The sequence below is a fragment of the Macrotis lagotis genome, chromosome X, assembly GCF_037893015.1.
Source record: "Macrotis lagotis isolate mMagLag1 chromosome X, bilby.v1.9.chrom.fasta, whole genome shotgun sequence".
Taxonomy (NCBI): domain Eukaryota; kingdom Metazoa; phylum Chordata; class Mammalia; order Peramelemorphia; family Peramelidae; genus Macrotis; species Macrotis lagotis.
This window is the reverse complement of record NC_133666.1, coordinates 692,204,247-692,218,732: the sequence shown is the minus strand read 5'-3', so window position 1 is coordinate 692,218,732 and position 14,486 is coordinate 692,204,247. Positions and strand designations below refer to the sequence as shown.

Here is a 14,486-nt window from a genome sequence, read left to right as displayed (position 1 = left end):
ATGTTCCTTTCTTATTGCAAGTTCCCGAGGCCGGGCTGCCTTGACCCCAACTCTCCTTTCAAATAAAGCAGAACTAGGAGGTCTCTTGGATCCCCCTTGGGGCATCCTCTATTGGACTAGATGCCTAGCCATCGGGACCTCGTTCTTTTTGTTTTGTTTTGTATTTTATTTGTGAGGCAATGGGGTTAAGTGACTTGTCCAAGGCCACACATCTAGGTAATTATGAAGTGTCTGAGGTAGGATTTGAACTCAGGTCCCCCTGACTCCAGGGCGGGTGCTCTATCCACTGCGCCACCTAGCCGCCCCTGAGGACTCATTCTTTATACATAGCTGCTGAGTTTCCCACTTAGATATTCATTCATTCATACATTTTTTTATTGCAAGGCAATGGGGTTAAGTGACTTGCCCAAGGTCACACAGCTAGGTCAGTATGTCTGAGTTAAGTAAGTATTAACTGTCTGTGCCACCTAGCTGCCCCAGGACCCTCATTCTTAAAAGAAATCAAAACCAACACAAGCCCAAAATGTGTCTGACTCTCCCATCCCATCAGCTTAGCATCCTGTTCCATCTGTCCCTGAGGAATGGGCTGGGCCCCGAAAGTGGAGAAAGGCTGGGCTGGAGGAGGCAGGGGGTGATGTCTTGAGCCTCTGGGAGATGGACGAGGCTGCGGCTGGAGGAGGACTCAGGTGCAGAGCCAGCAGGACCCCAACCCCTGTCTCTGGATGAAGGCTGTAGCCAGGGATTTTTTAAGGATGAGACCGGGGTGACCAGGATTTAGGACCCTCTGAGGCAAGAGGTGCAGGGTCCCTGAATGGAAATAAATTAGTCCAGATCCTCCTTCACTGAGCAGCGTTTCCCCTTAGAAATAAAGGGAGGGGGAAATCTAACCAAAAAGGGCATTTTTCTTATTTTTATAGAAGGGAAACTGAGGAAACAAAACTGCATTTTAAGGGCTCTGCTGCTCTGACGTTCAAGGTTCTCAAGTCCCTTCCAGCTTGGCTTTTGAGGTCTCTCCCATGTCGAGGATTCAGTGTCCTCGGTCCTTCCTGGCTCTGGCATTCCACGCCCCGTGGCTCAGCTTATGGAAGGGTGGGCTGGGAGAGTCACAGGGACTGTAGCCATCTCTGGGCTGGGCACTCAGGTGCCAGCCGGCATTTCCCTGGGTGCTCTGAGTTCTGGGGTGGTTCCCTCTCTGTGAATCCAGTGACTGCCATGTGAGGACTGGCACGCTGGCACACCTGGAGGGTGATAGAGGCTGGGAAGAGTCTCCTGCAGACAGGGCAGACCAGAGGTTCTCCCTGTGGACAAGAAGAACCTGGTCCCCTGGATTCTAGGCCAGTTCAGCCCATCTTCCAAGGAAATGTGAGCTCCTGAGCCCCATTGTCTCAGTTTCCCCCTTTGTCAAAATGAGGGAGATGCCCCTTTCTGTGCCACATGTCCCCCAGCTCCTGCCTCCATGTCCTGGGGGCTGGGAGGACCCTGGGCCTAGGACTCTCTCTCTGCTCTCCATGAGAGAGGGAGAAGAGAAGATGCTGCCTCAGAGACCCGTTATTTACCCTGGCATTGCGCTCGGGACTGGGTCTCGGGATACAGTTCCTGGAAGGGCATGTTTATTTTCCCAAGAGAAATAATTGGGAGAGGAATGGGCAGCCTCGGTCACCACCCCATTCCATGCCTCAGTGAGCCTGGCAACAATGACGAGGGGTCCGGTGATGAACTGAGGGGCCCAGTGGGGTTCCTGCCCCCCCATCCTGAGACTGCTGAGCCAGGCTCCCACAGGCCTCAGCTTCCTGCCAAGACCATACCAAGGTCCAGAATGGTGGACCGCCGGGCCCTGGCATCCCCTCTTCTGAGGCCCCCCCAGTTCTGACATCCCCTACTCTAAGCTCTGACATTCCAAAATCCCAGGTCCCCTCTCTAACCTCCTGAAAGTCGCCCTCCCCTGCCCCCAAGGAGCCAGCCTTGGGGTGCCCACAGGGTCCCTGTTTGCAGGGATAGGAAATGGGTGGGGCCTGGGCCAGTTGAGGAGCCGAGGGACAGGGTGGGTGCGGGGTAGAGCTGGACCTGGCGGAGGATTTGTGCTTCATCAGCAGAAGGGCCAGCCCGTCCCTGCTGGGACCGAGGAAAATGGGCTAATTCGGGGCCTGGGCCACATTGTTTATGGGAAAGGTCAGAACTCCACCCACCTGGGCTGGGCCCTAGGCCTGCCCCCTCCTCCTGGAGTCCTGCTCTGGGATGGGGGAAGGGACGTGGGGGTGGCACTGACTGGGCAGGACTAGGTCTGCCCAGGCAGATTTTCCCTGGGGTCAGGGATCCCCCCTTGACTTGAGGAAGGCTGGGGACCCCCCAGCAAAGTCTGAATCAGATTGGAGATGGTTTGGGGTTCACAGGAGCCCAGAGGAGAAGTGCTTAAGGGCTTTGGGCCCTGGGCAGGGACACAGACCCTGGAGCCAGAGGAGACCCTTCCCCACCCCATCGGAGCCTGGGAGGAGATGGGAGACATCTCGGGGAAGGGATGGCAATGCATTGCAGAGAAGGGAGAGGCACATGGGGGTTGGAGATTCAGAGGTCCTCCTCCCCTCACCATGGGCATTTTGAGGGGACAGAGTCATAGGTCCTCAGGGGACAACCCCGAGAGCCTGAGGGGGGCCGGGAGAAAGGAACCCGGATGTGAGGCCACCACTGAGGAAGGGCAGCACCAGCCGGAACCTGCCAACAAAAGGCTCCTGGGATACTGGGGGACAGAGACTGAGTTCCAGAATGATGTTGGGGGGAGGGTCCTTGGAGAACCTGGGGAGCACAGAAGACTCCGAGGGGATGTGGTCATCTGGTCAGTCTGGCTCTGCTTGGCTCCAGAGGGAAGGACAGGGCGGGGGGGAAGGGGCCAGCTTGGATTTAGGCCCCATCCTGAGAAAATGTCCCAAAGCAGAATGGGTGCTGCAGGAGGGAGGGGGCTCCGAGCCAAGGCTGGGGGGCCCTGGGGGGAATTTGGGGGCAGCCCTGACTTGATGTTGACATTCAGGGGTCCCATTCCCAGGTGAGGGACCTGAAAACAGATGGCAGCCTGGAGGTCCACAGAACAGGGGGTGTCGGGGCTGGGAGGGGGCTCAGAACAGGGGATGTCGGCGGCGGCCTGCAGCGGGGCTGGGGTGTCACATTCTAGGACCCAAACTGGTTCTAAGTGGGGACTTCTTGGACCCCGCCTTGTCTGGGGGCTGGTGGGGAGGCAGACCCATGCCCATCTCCCCGTGGCTCCTGGCCACTGACAGTCTGGAGCCTCCCCGGCTGCCCTCTGGTGGCCACTCCGGACACCACTGCCCACTGCTGTGCTCTGGCTCTCACCGGTCCACCGCGGAGACTCTAGGCCTGAGGGTCTGGAAGGTGGAAAGTTCAGGGGGTTAATCTTTATACACCTTTGGGGGGGGCTCTTGGAGCCAGATGGGAAGAATGGAGCAGATTACTGGTGGGAGAATGATGGAAGGTCATGGTGGGGGGTCCTTAGAGGATGTCGTGCCGGGAGGACCCTTGTTGTTCAGTCATTTTTGGGTCTTGTCGGACTCATGACCCCATTTACAAGGTTTTCTTGGTGGAGCTTCTGGAGGCGTTCCCTTTGCCCTTCTCCGGCTCATTTTATAGATGAGGAACTGAAGCAAATGGGGCAAAGTGACTTGTCCAGGGTCTCACCCCTTGCCAGTGTCTCAAGAGGCTACATTTGAACTCATAACTCCAGGCCCCGCACGCTGACCCTGGGAGGGTCCGTAGAACAGGGAATGTGGCCTGGGGTGGGGTCCCTCTCCTGTTTCTGGGGGCTGGTGGTACCTCCCTGCCTCCCCCACCCTTTCTCGTCCCTTCTCAGCTCTTCACAGTGTTTCCCCAGGGAAACTTTCACAGATCCCCCAGACGCTGGGCATCCCAGTTCTCTGAGGGCTCCGGGTGGTCTAGCCCCCCGTTTAGTCTCGTTAGTCTCTTGTGGGAAAGGGAGAACTACGGGCCAGACAATCTAGTCCATGGATCCAACGGTTGAATGTGGTCATTCATGGGTCACTGGTGATATGGCAGCCTCTAGGGGCGTTCCCGGGATCTATCAGCCCCTGGGGCCGGTCCTGTCCCAGGCGTGCTCGGTGGCTCTGGTAGGCATGGATGGCATTCTCATCAGATGTTCAGAGAGCACAGAATTAGGGAGAGGAGGTCAGTAGACGGACAAATGGGGTGACTAAGGACTGAGGGTCAGATTCAAGGAGGACGACCCCGGTGCGGAGTTGGGAGAGTGATATTGCCAAGAAGTAACGGTCGAGACAGGCACCTCTGAAGGGCTTGAGAACTCTGGCCAACCCAAGCCCGGAGCAAGGATGATGGGGTTTCAGGGTGCAGGGGGAGGAGGTAGAGTGGAAATGAGAGAAGGGGGGCTTATTAATGGAAAAATTTAATAGAGATAAATGTTTATAGGACCATGGATTTGGTGCTATTAGGGCCGTTGAAGTCCATACTCCCATTTTATAGACGAGGAAATTAAGACCCAGGAAATGACTTGTCCAAGGCTTTGAAGCAGGACCGTTATCGGGGTCCTGTGACTCCATCTCTGGCGCTCTCTCCTCTCAGTCTTCATAGGGACAGGGTCTCAAGGTGTTGGATGCATGGCTAGAGAGCATTGTGAAAAAATCATCTGGAGGTCTTAGTGGGCTGCGAGCTCGGCCGGCATCCTCAGCCTGATGCGGCAGTCGCGGAAGCCCTTGGCTCAATCAGTGGAGGAATTGGGCTCAGGATGAGCGGGACGTAATCCCAGGATCCGCTCTCATCAGACCCCACACGGAAGACTGGACTCCTGGATCAATCAGCTGCGAAGCCTCTAAATGAGGGGGTGACCAGGACAGGGATGGGCCTGGAAAGGGAGGTTCAAGGAACCAGGGACAGGAAGGGCTGACAGTGGGAAAGAGGGATCAGCTTAGTCCGGCTTGGCCCATGAAGGCAGAAGCAGGACCCCTGGGTGGCTGGAGGCTCAGGGGGAGGAGGGGTGGCAAAGGGACAGATATGGGTTTGAGGTCAAGAAAAATGTCCTATTGGAACCACCCCAAAGCAGAAAGGGTTGCCTTGGGAGGTGGCGAGCTCCCCGTTCTTGGGCATCTTCAGAGGCATGGTGCCCCCTTGTTGACAAGTTGTGAGGTTGGGTGTTCGCTGAGGTCCTGAGGGCCTGCCCTTCCACTCATCACTGCCCGTATCGGGGGTTCCATGCCTGGGGTCCTTGGGCTGCGCGGGCTAAGGCCAGAGACAGGGTCTGGCTTCCCAGGAATCCCCTCAGACTGAGACGAGCCCTCGGGAGACCTTTGATGGAAAGGGGGGGCCCTTCTTTGGTCCTACCCCAGCTTCCCCCCCAGGGCAGGGGATGCCTGGGGCAGATGGGGGTCTGTGGACTCCTGTTTCTACTTCCCAAAGCTCCGGGGCCCACAAGCCGCCCAGATAGCAGCCCTGGCCTCTGTCTGGTGACTCCCCTTCATCTGAAAGTAATTTGTCTTTCCCTTCATTCCAAATCCCTTTAATGTTGCTCAACGAGGGTTTTCTTTGAGTCCCAGACATGCCGTGGTTCTCTGGGAGCTGTTCTCTCTCTCGAGGGCTAGGGGGGCCCCTGTCCCCGCACCAGCTCACTCGCTCCTCCATCCCCATTGTGTTCCTGGCCCACTGCACAGGCTCTGGGCCCTGGCTGCCATCGGGCACGGATGCTGGCTGTGATGGGGGTGAGGTGGGGAGAAAGCATGGGAGCTTAAGCACCCCCTGCCCCGAGCCCTGCCCAGCTGCCCACCTACCCACGCAGCCAAGCAGCACTTCCTGTCCCGGCATTCAGATGGATTAAGCTGTGTGACTGTGGGGAACCCGCAGCCCTCCCTGAGCCTCAGCATCTTCATCCGTGAAACCCAAGGGACGCCACTCCTCCCAGTCTCCCGTTTGTGGCCCTTGGAAACCCAAGGGCATTTTAGAACCATGGGGAAACAAAGGCCAGGAGGGAAGGGCGCAGTCACCTGGGTGCAGAACCAGGGGTTCGGATGGCTTGTCTCTCCACCGCTAGACCGCGCCACGGCTGTGGCCCCTGGAGAGCCCCTGAGCCTGTCCCTCTGCAGCTCCCGGATGGCCTCGCACAGGCTTTCGGCTTGCCGATCCACATCCCAGAGGCGGCGGCGGACTGCCTCGATCAGGGCCCTGAGTAGCCCCAGCCCAGATCCAGGGCTCCTGGGAGAAAAGAGACGTCACTCTGGCACATCCTGGATGACAGAGCGAGGAGTGGGGGGTGGAAGGTAGGCCCCAGCTTGCTGTGTGACCCTGGGCAGCTTCCTTCTTGTCTCTGGACTTTGGTTTCTTGTTTGAAGTCATTCCCCTGCCCCCTGGATCGGACTGAGGTCAGGCTAACCTTTCCCTTATCCCTATTAGGGGAGCCTGACCTCATGTCCATGGGGGGCTCAGGGTCCCGGGGCTTACCCTGGCCTGGTTGCTTCCACATTGGTCGGAGTCTTGGGCCTCAGCTCCTGTTGTCTCGCATTTGTACCAGAATCTGCCTGGGATACTTGGGGCCTGGTGTGGGGAGCCCCTGTCACTCTGAGCTGACCGGAGCCTCTGTCCTGAGGAGAGAGACCCAGGCGTCCCCCTTCACGGCTCTGGGTGTACCCCCATCTACCTCCTCCTTCCTCCGCCCTCCTTCCACGGCTGCTCTTTCTAATACTTTTGTCATCCTGGCTTCCCAGGGGAAATGGGATAATAGTACTGAGAGCTGGGGTTGATGTGGCCAAGGCCCTCCTGATCTCTCGTCCATGCTATCCTCACAACAATCAGATACATATTAGTATTCTTTCCATTTTACAGAGGGGGGAAACCGAGGCAGGTTCAGGTGAAGTGAAGTGCCCAGGGTCATGCAGCCAAAAAGGATCTGAGGCTACATTTGAACTCAGGTCTTCTTGATTCCAGGCCCAAAGCTCTCTCCACTGTTCCAGTCTCATGACTGGAAGGCTCACCCGGGGTCTCTCCTCTGCCCATTCAACTCCTGGGTCGGTGGGATTCTTCCTTCCCAGCCCTGTTTAGAGTCCCCGGGGTTGGGGGGGGGTTAAAAGCGGTTCATCTTGTAGGAAAGGAAAGGACCCCATCCCTCATGCCTGAGAAGAGAGGCTTGGGGCCCTTGGGTTGGGACCAAGGGTCTCACCTTCAGCCTCTCTGGTTTCTTGCTCCATTTCCAGGGCTTGGGGCCCCTTGGCATCTCCTGCTCTTTTTTAAGGCCCATTCTGTGACTAAGGCTAGAAAAGCAGAGAACTTTGGTAGCTGCTCAGAAGTCTCCATCCCCTTTCCAGGCAGTCCCAGGCCCCTTCCCGGCCCTTCCCTTGCCTCACCTGGGCTCCTCTTTCTGGGAGCCCAGATCCCTGTCTCCCAGTGGGCAGACCGGGAGGAGAGATTCAGGGTCCCATGGAGATGTTGGGAGCCTACCCGGACACAGCCTAGGATCCTGGGTTCCTGAAGAGAAAGGAACAGCGTGGCCGGACCAGAAGCAGGTAAGCCTTGCCGCCCCCACCCCCCCACCCCCCCATCTCTCCCAGGTCGTCTTACCTGCCAAAGGCCTGGAGAGCTGCCTCAGGGCTGGAGACTCCCAGGCTGGATCACTGGGCAGAAGGCTCCGGGCCGGCTCAGGGGCCCAGCGGACTCTTCTGTGGTGGGGGGGAGGAGGAGGGAGCCGGGGTCTCCTGTGCCCAGGGTGGGGGCTGGGGCCCCCTGAGCCCCCACTGAGTCTTCCTGCTGATGCAAGCCCAGCATCTCTTCTGTGTCTACACTTGTCAGGGAAGGGGCCTCCCAAGTAGGGCAGAGATCTACCCCCCGCAGTGCCAAGCCTGGGGCTGGGGGCCTCTGGGGGGGCTGCAGAGGTGTCCTGGCTAGGAGATGAACACTTTGCAGTTCCCCCCTCTTTGGGGGGCTGCTGGTCACCCCGGGAGCTGAGGGGCTGGGGAAGAGAAGCCTGGCTGACCCGGGAGATGTGGCCCCCCAAGGACTCTAGGCTCCTGGTGCGAGCCGCCTCCTCCTGGGGCTCTACCATGGCCTCTTGGAAGTGGGCAGCAAAGTCCTCTGTACAGATGGAGTCTGAGCTGGAGGGGAGGAGCTCTCCTCGACTGGGGGGCAGCGAACCTAGGAGCTGGGTCAGCCTCCAGATGTATTCATCTTGGAGGCAGGATGGCCCAGTTGGTGGGGCCTCCTTGGCACTGTCAGGTTGGCAGGCCCAAGTGTGGGGACCTGTGGGATGAGTGGGGGGGGGAGTTGGGGAACCGGTCCCTCCTCTGGGGTCCAGTCTTGGGAAAGCAGCTTCTTTGGGAAGACAAATTGAGCCCTGGGCCTCCCAGACAACAGAGCCCCAGCATTCCTGGCTTCACATTCCTGCAGGCTGGCTCTCGACCCCATGGCACCCTCTTCCAAGGCCCCTCCACGGCCTCCCAGCTCTGACATTCCTTGTCCTAAGGTCCCTCACCTCCTAGTTCTGCCCCTCTGTTCTACGGCCCTTCTCAGCTCACACAGCCTGCGTTTGGAGGCCCCCAAGTCCACGGTGCTCCCCCTTTCCCAGGTATTCTAAGCCTCTGGCCACGGAATCTTGGATCATGAAATTCCAGTCATAAAATGTAGCAAAACCAACAAACATTGAACACCTGCTGTGACCAACCACCATGCTAGGCTCTGGTTCCCATGGGACCCATGGAGCGGATGGTCTAGGAAGGGGGCAAGGTCACAGAATCTTGGGGTCAGTTTGGCCTCCTAGAATGGAGAATCACTGAGGCCGCCTCCGGGAGGGTGCCTAACCGTTATGCTGCTTCTGATGCTTGGACACTGGGGCCTGGGAGGTCACAGACAGGGCTGGCGCTCACCTGGCTTCTGGCTGAGGGGTGCAATCTCCTGACTCCCTTGAACCCTTGATTTGGAAACCTGTAGAAAGAGCAGCCAGGTGGAAGACAGAGATGGGGACACAGGAAAGGGTTGGGAGAGATGTGAGAATAGGGGATGGCAGAGGTGGGAGGGCTCTCAGAACGGGATGGCAGGGCTGGGAAGGATCTTAGGGGATGGCAGGGCTGGGAGGGGTCTTAGGGGATGGCAGAGGTGGGAGGGGTCTCAGAACAGCGGATGTCAGAGCTGGGAAGGGTCTCAGGGGATGGCAGGGCTGGGAGGGGTCTCAGAACAGGGGATGGCAGGGCTGGGAAGGGTCTCAGAATGGGATGGCAGGGCTGGGAGGGCTCTTAGAACAGGGGATGGCAGGGCTGGGAGGGGTCTCAGAACAGGGGATGGCAGGGCTGGGAGGGGTCTCAGAATGGGATGGCAGGGCTGGGAGGGCTCTTAGAACAGGGGATGGCAGGGCTGGGAAGGATCTTAGGGGATGGCAGGGCTGGGAGGGGTCTTAGGGGATGGCAGAGGTGGGAGGGGTCTCAGGACAGGGGATGGCAGGGCTGGGAAGGGTCTCAGAATGGGATGGCAGGGCTGGGAGGGGTCTCAGAACAGGGGATGGCAGGGCTGGGAAGGGTCTCAGAATGGGATGGCAGGGCTGGGAGGGGTCTCAGAACAGGGGATGGCAGAGCTGGGGTTTCAGTGGCCTCCTGAGGGCAGAGATCTAAGTCCTTCCTGAGGCACAAGAGTAAAGGGGAAGAGAAGAAATCCAACCTGGAAGCCGCAGCTCCTATGCTCTGGGCTGAATGTAAACAAACATCACCCCCGAGTCTCAGGACAGCCTGGGGGGGGCTATTTCTCATGGCCCCCATTTCAGAGAGGAGGCGCAGTGGAGAGCTGACCGAAGCAGGCTCAGGCATAGGAGGGGCCGGGGGCAGTATTTGAACTCGGGTCTTTTTGGCAGCTGGGATGGGGCTCTGGCGTGGCCCACATCACTGTCACCATGGCTCGCAGAGGGCCCCAGGGGTCTGGGGGAACCCAGGCTCCCCCTCCACTCTGGGGAACGTGCCAAGCCTACGCCCGTCTTCTCAAGCTCGTCTCTAAGGGGGCTGGCCCAGGGCCACCAGGAGCCTTGCCAGGGCAGGTCTGGGCTTGAGCTTCGGAGCTGGGAGCGGGTGCCCCTGGTGCCCGCCATCAGGGCAGGGACAGAGGCAGCCCCGGGGGGGGGGCTGTGCCGCTTGTGCCTCTCACTGACCAGGGGGCTCCTCTCTGAGCAGCTGCATGACTGGGCACTGGGCGGTGTCGCCAACATGCCCTCCTCTAGCCCAGAGCTCCTCTGCTTCGCTGGCCATGGCTCCCTGTGGGGTGCTGCGCCCCCAGCATTGAGGATCCCGGGGGGTCCCACTGCTCTGTGGTGGCCTTCTGCGTGGGGCGCCGGCCTAACTCAGCCCCCGGAGCCCCAGGGGGCCTCGGGCAGGACTTCGGACAGCGCCCGAGTCGCCCCGGCCCGGGCGGGGGGGACACCGAGTCTGGGGGCCTGACCCGGACAGAAGCGCCCGGGGTAGACTGCTAGGGGTCCCGCCCCGGCCCCCCAGCTTACCGGCGCCCCTCCGGGCCGAGGCCAGCCGGACATGGTCTTGGGAAGGCGCCGCCCGTCTCCTAGCAGCCGCCCCACGCGGAGGGTCGCCGGGCAACCGGGGGAGGGGGTTGGCAGCCCGGTCCGGCGTTAGAGCCCGGGCTCGGTGACCTGAACTACAAGCGTCTGGGGGGGCAGAGACCCCTCTGAGCCCCCGCCCTTGCCCGCAGGCCCCACCCCGGCCTCCCTGGCCTCAGCTCCGTGGAGCGCGGCGGCTCAGTGCCGGTCCCCCGTGTCGGTCCCCCGTGTCGGTCCCCCCGTGTCGGTCCCCCGTGGAGGTCCCCCGCCCCCGTGCCGGTCCCCCGTGGAGGTCCCCCGTGGAGGTCCCCCGTGCCGGTCCCCCGTGCCGGTCCCCCCGTGTCGGTCCCCCCGTGCCGGTCCCCCGTGCCGGTCCCCCCGTGCCGGTCCCCCGTGGAGGTGCCCCCGTGCCGGTCCCCCGTGGAGGTCCCCCCGTGCCGGTCCCCCCGTGGAGGTGCCCCCGTGCCGGTCCCCCCGTGCCGGTCCCCCGTGTCGGTCCCCCGTGCCGGTCCCCCCGTGCCGGTCCCCCCGTGCCGGTCCCCCGTGGAGGTGCCCCCGTGCCGGTCCCCCCGTGCCGGTCCCCCCGTGCCGGTCCCCCCGTGCCGGTCCCCCGTGTCGGTCCCCCGTGGAGGTGCCCCCGTGTCGGTCCCCCCGTGGACGTCCTCCTTCCCCACTTTCCAGGCTCCTCCTGTGGCTGAGCGCCCCCGGCCCCCCACGGTAAGCAGGCTTCTTTTGCCTTCCTTCTCTTCAGAGCTTGGAAGGGTTCAGGAATGTTCTCTCCTTGGCGGCCTGGACCTCTTTGGCGAGAGTCTGGCCGATAGCTGGCAGTCCATTGGTTTCTTTGGCAGGGCAATGGGGTGAAGTGACTTGCCCAAGGTCACACAGCTAGCGTCCGAGGCTGGATTTGAACTCAGGACCTCCTGACTCCAGGGCCGGTACTTTATTCACTGCACCTGGGGCTAGCAGAGGGGCTGCCGTTCCGCCCTGTGCCGCTTATTTTATTGTGAAGGAAATGCAGCCATTCATTTCTGAGCAGGGCAGGGCCACGGGTGAATCTGGGTTTCTGATCTACGATTTTTCTGCTCTCTTGCTCTCACATCACCTTCTTTTCTGCCCCTCCACCCAAGGAGGGACAAAGCAGACCAGAAAACCAGCTGCTGAGCTGTTCCGACAGCTTGGCACTTGGGGAATTGGGCACTTCTACGGAGGGAGGGGCGTTTTCCTTAGGTGAGGGCAGGTAAAAGCTTCATCTAAGGTGATGGCTACAGGAGTGAAGGCAGCGAATGGGGAGATGCTGTGGCAGTGAATACGGGAGGAGGTGGGCCCAGAGAGGGGAGAGCATGCATGTTACAGATCTGTGAGGAGACGCACAGGGAGGCAAACGCCATTTTGATGCTGATGCCAACTAACTGGAGTGAAAATATTGATCAGATTTGGGAGTCAAACTGCAGAGATGAAAATGGAGTGGGGTGAGAAAGAGACCGAGGGCCAAGAAAAAGGGGGGTGGTGGTGCGGGGAAGGAAGGTGGGACGAAGACAGGCAAAGGGACAGAGACAGGGAGGCAAAGGGAAGAAAAAGAGACAGAGAAATGGTCATAGGAGGAGGAGATGCTCCACAGAGCAGTTCTACAGAAGCCAAGAGAGGAATGAGTTTTCGAAGAGTAGACGTTCAGTTGAGAGCACCGGAGTGAGAGTAGAGGGCTTAAAAAAAGGCCACTGGCTTTGGCAGTTAAGAGCTGCAGTCACAGAACTTGTACAACTTAACGAAGAGCAGCAGCAGGAGGAGGGGTGGCCATTTCTGGAGAAGCGGGGTATCTCTTTGGCAACTCAGCACAAAAGTGGAGTCTGTACTTTCTCTTTCCTTGTGTCCAAGACACCACACAGAGAAGCCACCCAAGTGGGGGGCAGCTCTCCATTTCTGATGGTTCACCTGGGCACAGATGCTGCTGTCGCTGCTGCTGCAGCGACCTAAAAAGCCCTGCAACGTTGAGACCAGAAGAGCACAGGTGGCATTTCCTCCCTGTGGCCAAGAGAAGTCAAACACATTCATTTGGGAAAGGAATAGATTAACATTTATTAAGGTGAGAATGTGTTTTGGACATAAAATAAGGCATCTGATATTTCTGATCAGGGATGATGAGTGGCTAATAAAGTCTCTTAAGAATGTATTTTCCCTACTATGTCAAATGGTGAACATGATGCCCTTGGTAAAACCTGGAAAGACTTACATGAGCAGATGCAATGGGGAAGGTATTATATGGAAAAGGAATAGCAGTATTAGAGGATGAGAGGCTGTGAATGACTTACCTTTTCTCAGCACTGCTGTGATCCAAGACGAATCTGAACCACTTACACAAAAAGAATGCTCTCCATCCCCAGGGACAGTGCTGATGGTGTCTGAATATAAACTGAAGCATTTTTTTAAAAACTATTTTTCTTGAGGTTTCTTTTTTTTGGGGGCGGACCTATGATTCCTTTCACAACATGACTATTATGGTTTTGTAAGACTACACATTTTTAATCAAATAACCTGCTTTCTCAATAGGGGGAGTAAGTGGGAAGAAGGGAGAGAATGCATAAGTCAAAAGTTTAATAAAATATTAAAAAATGTGTTTTTCCAGGTCATGTGACATGTTCTATGATTCCCTAAGACCTTTCAAATCTCTCCAAAATAGGAAACCATGCTCAAGAGACAAGGCAATTTCAGTCATCTCCATGGTCTAGGGCAGAGGTGTCAATCCCACTGCCACAGGCTGCCTGAACAGATTAAATTTAATTGGGAAATCTTTAGCAAAAGATACAGTAGCACAGAGATGATGCTGTTTAGTGGTTTTCTAAGTCAATATGCAACCCTTCTGACTCAGAGGTCCCATTTCTATTGGAAATCAACACCGTGGCTCCAGGACATCAAGAACCCAACCTGAGGTCCAGTAGAGAAGGATAATTTCTACCTCCTACCTCATCCTGTTAGCATTTTCCCTTGGGCTTGTGACAGAACTCAAACCTATCCCTTTCTCCAGTGAAAGATGAAAAAAACCTAAACATCACAATTCCAGAAATAGTAAAACTTCTCAAAACTTCTGAAGATGGAACATAAAATGCCAAATGAAAGAATACACACAGATCACCAATCAGAAAAAAAAAATTTTTTTTTCCTGTCTTTACAAACCTAATAAAAGGGCTTTAAAAAGGATGTGGGAGAGAGAATGCCTAGGTTTTAAGGAATTTCACTAAGGAAATCAGAATTCTAATTCAAAGAAAATTTAAGTTAGAAAATTTAAAAACTGACCTGGGATTATGGTTTATTCCAAAGTATGGGACAGCATAGAATATTCAGTATCAACACATTTAATGAGCCAGGCATTGTGCTAAGGTCTGGGGGATACCAAGAAAGGTGAAAAGACTCTCTGCCCACAAGGAGCTCCTAGTCTTCATGAGGGAGCCAACACACCAACAGCTCTGCACAGTTAAGTCATAGACAGGATGACTAGAAAGTCATCAATAGAAGACAGTAGAATTAAGTGGGCCTGGAAAGGCTTTTTATAGAAGACAGAATTCCATCTGGGACTCAGAGACCACCACGGAAAGCAGATGAGGAGAGAGCAATTGGAAAGGCTGTGGTGGACTGGAGACGAGTATCCTTGGGAGGAAGAAGACCCAGATCAGCTAAAGATGAACAAAGTCTGGTGTCGGAGGAGCCACAGGAGGTCAATGACTAGCAGGCAGACATGAAGGCAATGACAATTTAGAAGAATCATCTTGGCAGTGGAGTGGAGGACAGAAAGGAAGGAGCCTCGGAAGAGGAAGGAAATAGAGAAAGAGAAGGGGGGGAAAGTGCGATGCAGAGCCTGGTTGTTGGGGGGGGGGGAGCTGAGAAGATGCCTTAGCTGCTTGGTTCCACAACACCTGGGGCAGGGCGGGAGAGTGGACTCTGATCAGGGGGAGGT

The 14,486-nt window shown here is 57.4% G+C and overlaps 1 protein-coding gene across 1 annotated transcript; it reads right to left on the bottom strand.

Annotated features, from left to right (window-relative positions):
- Positions 1–4,134: 4,134 nt before the first annotated feature.
- Positions 4,135–10,719, bottom strand: LOC141501926 (uncharacterized). Its single transcript, XM_074206363.1, has 8 exons — positions 10,487–10,719; positions 8,877–8,934; positions 7,579–8,253; positions 7,365–7,485; positions 7,181–7,271; positions 6,466–6,605; positions 6,012–6,219; positions 4,135–5,718 (listed from the first exon to the last, which is right to left on the bottom strand). The coding sequence occupies exons 1-8, from the start codon at positions 10,517–10,519 to the stop codon at positions 5,293–5,295; spliced, it is 1,752 nt and encodes a 583-aa protein (XP_074062464.1). The 5' UTR covers positions 10,520–10,719; the 3' UTR covers positions 4,135–5,292.
- Between the last annotated feature and the right edge of the window lie 3,767 nt (positions 10,720–14,486).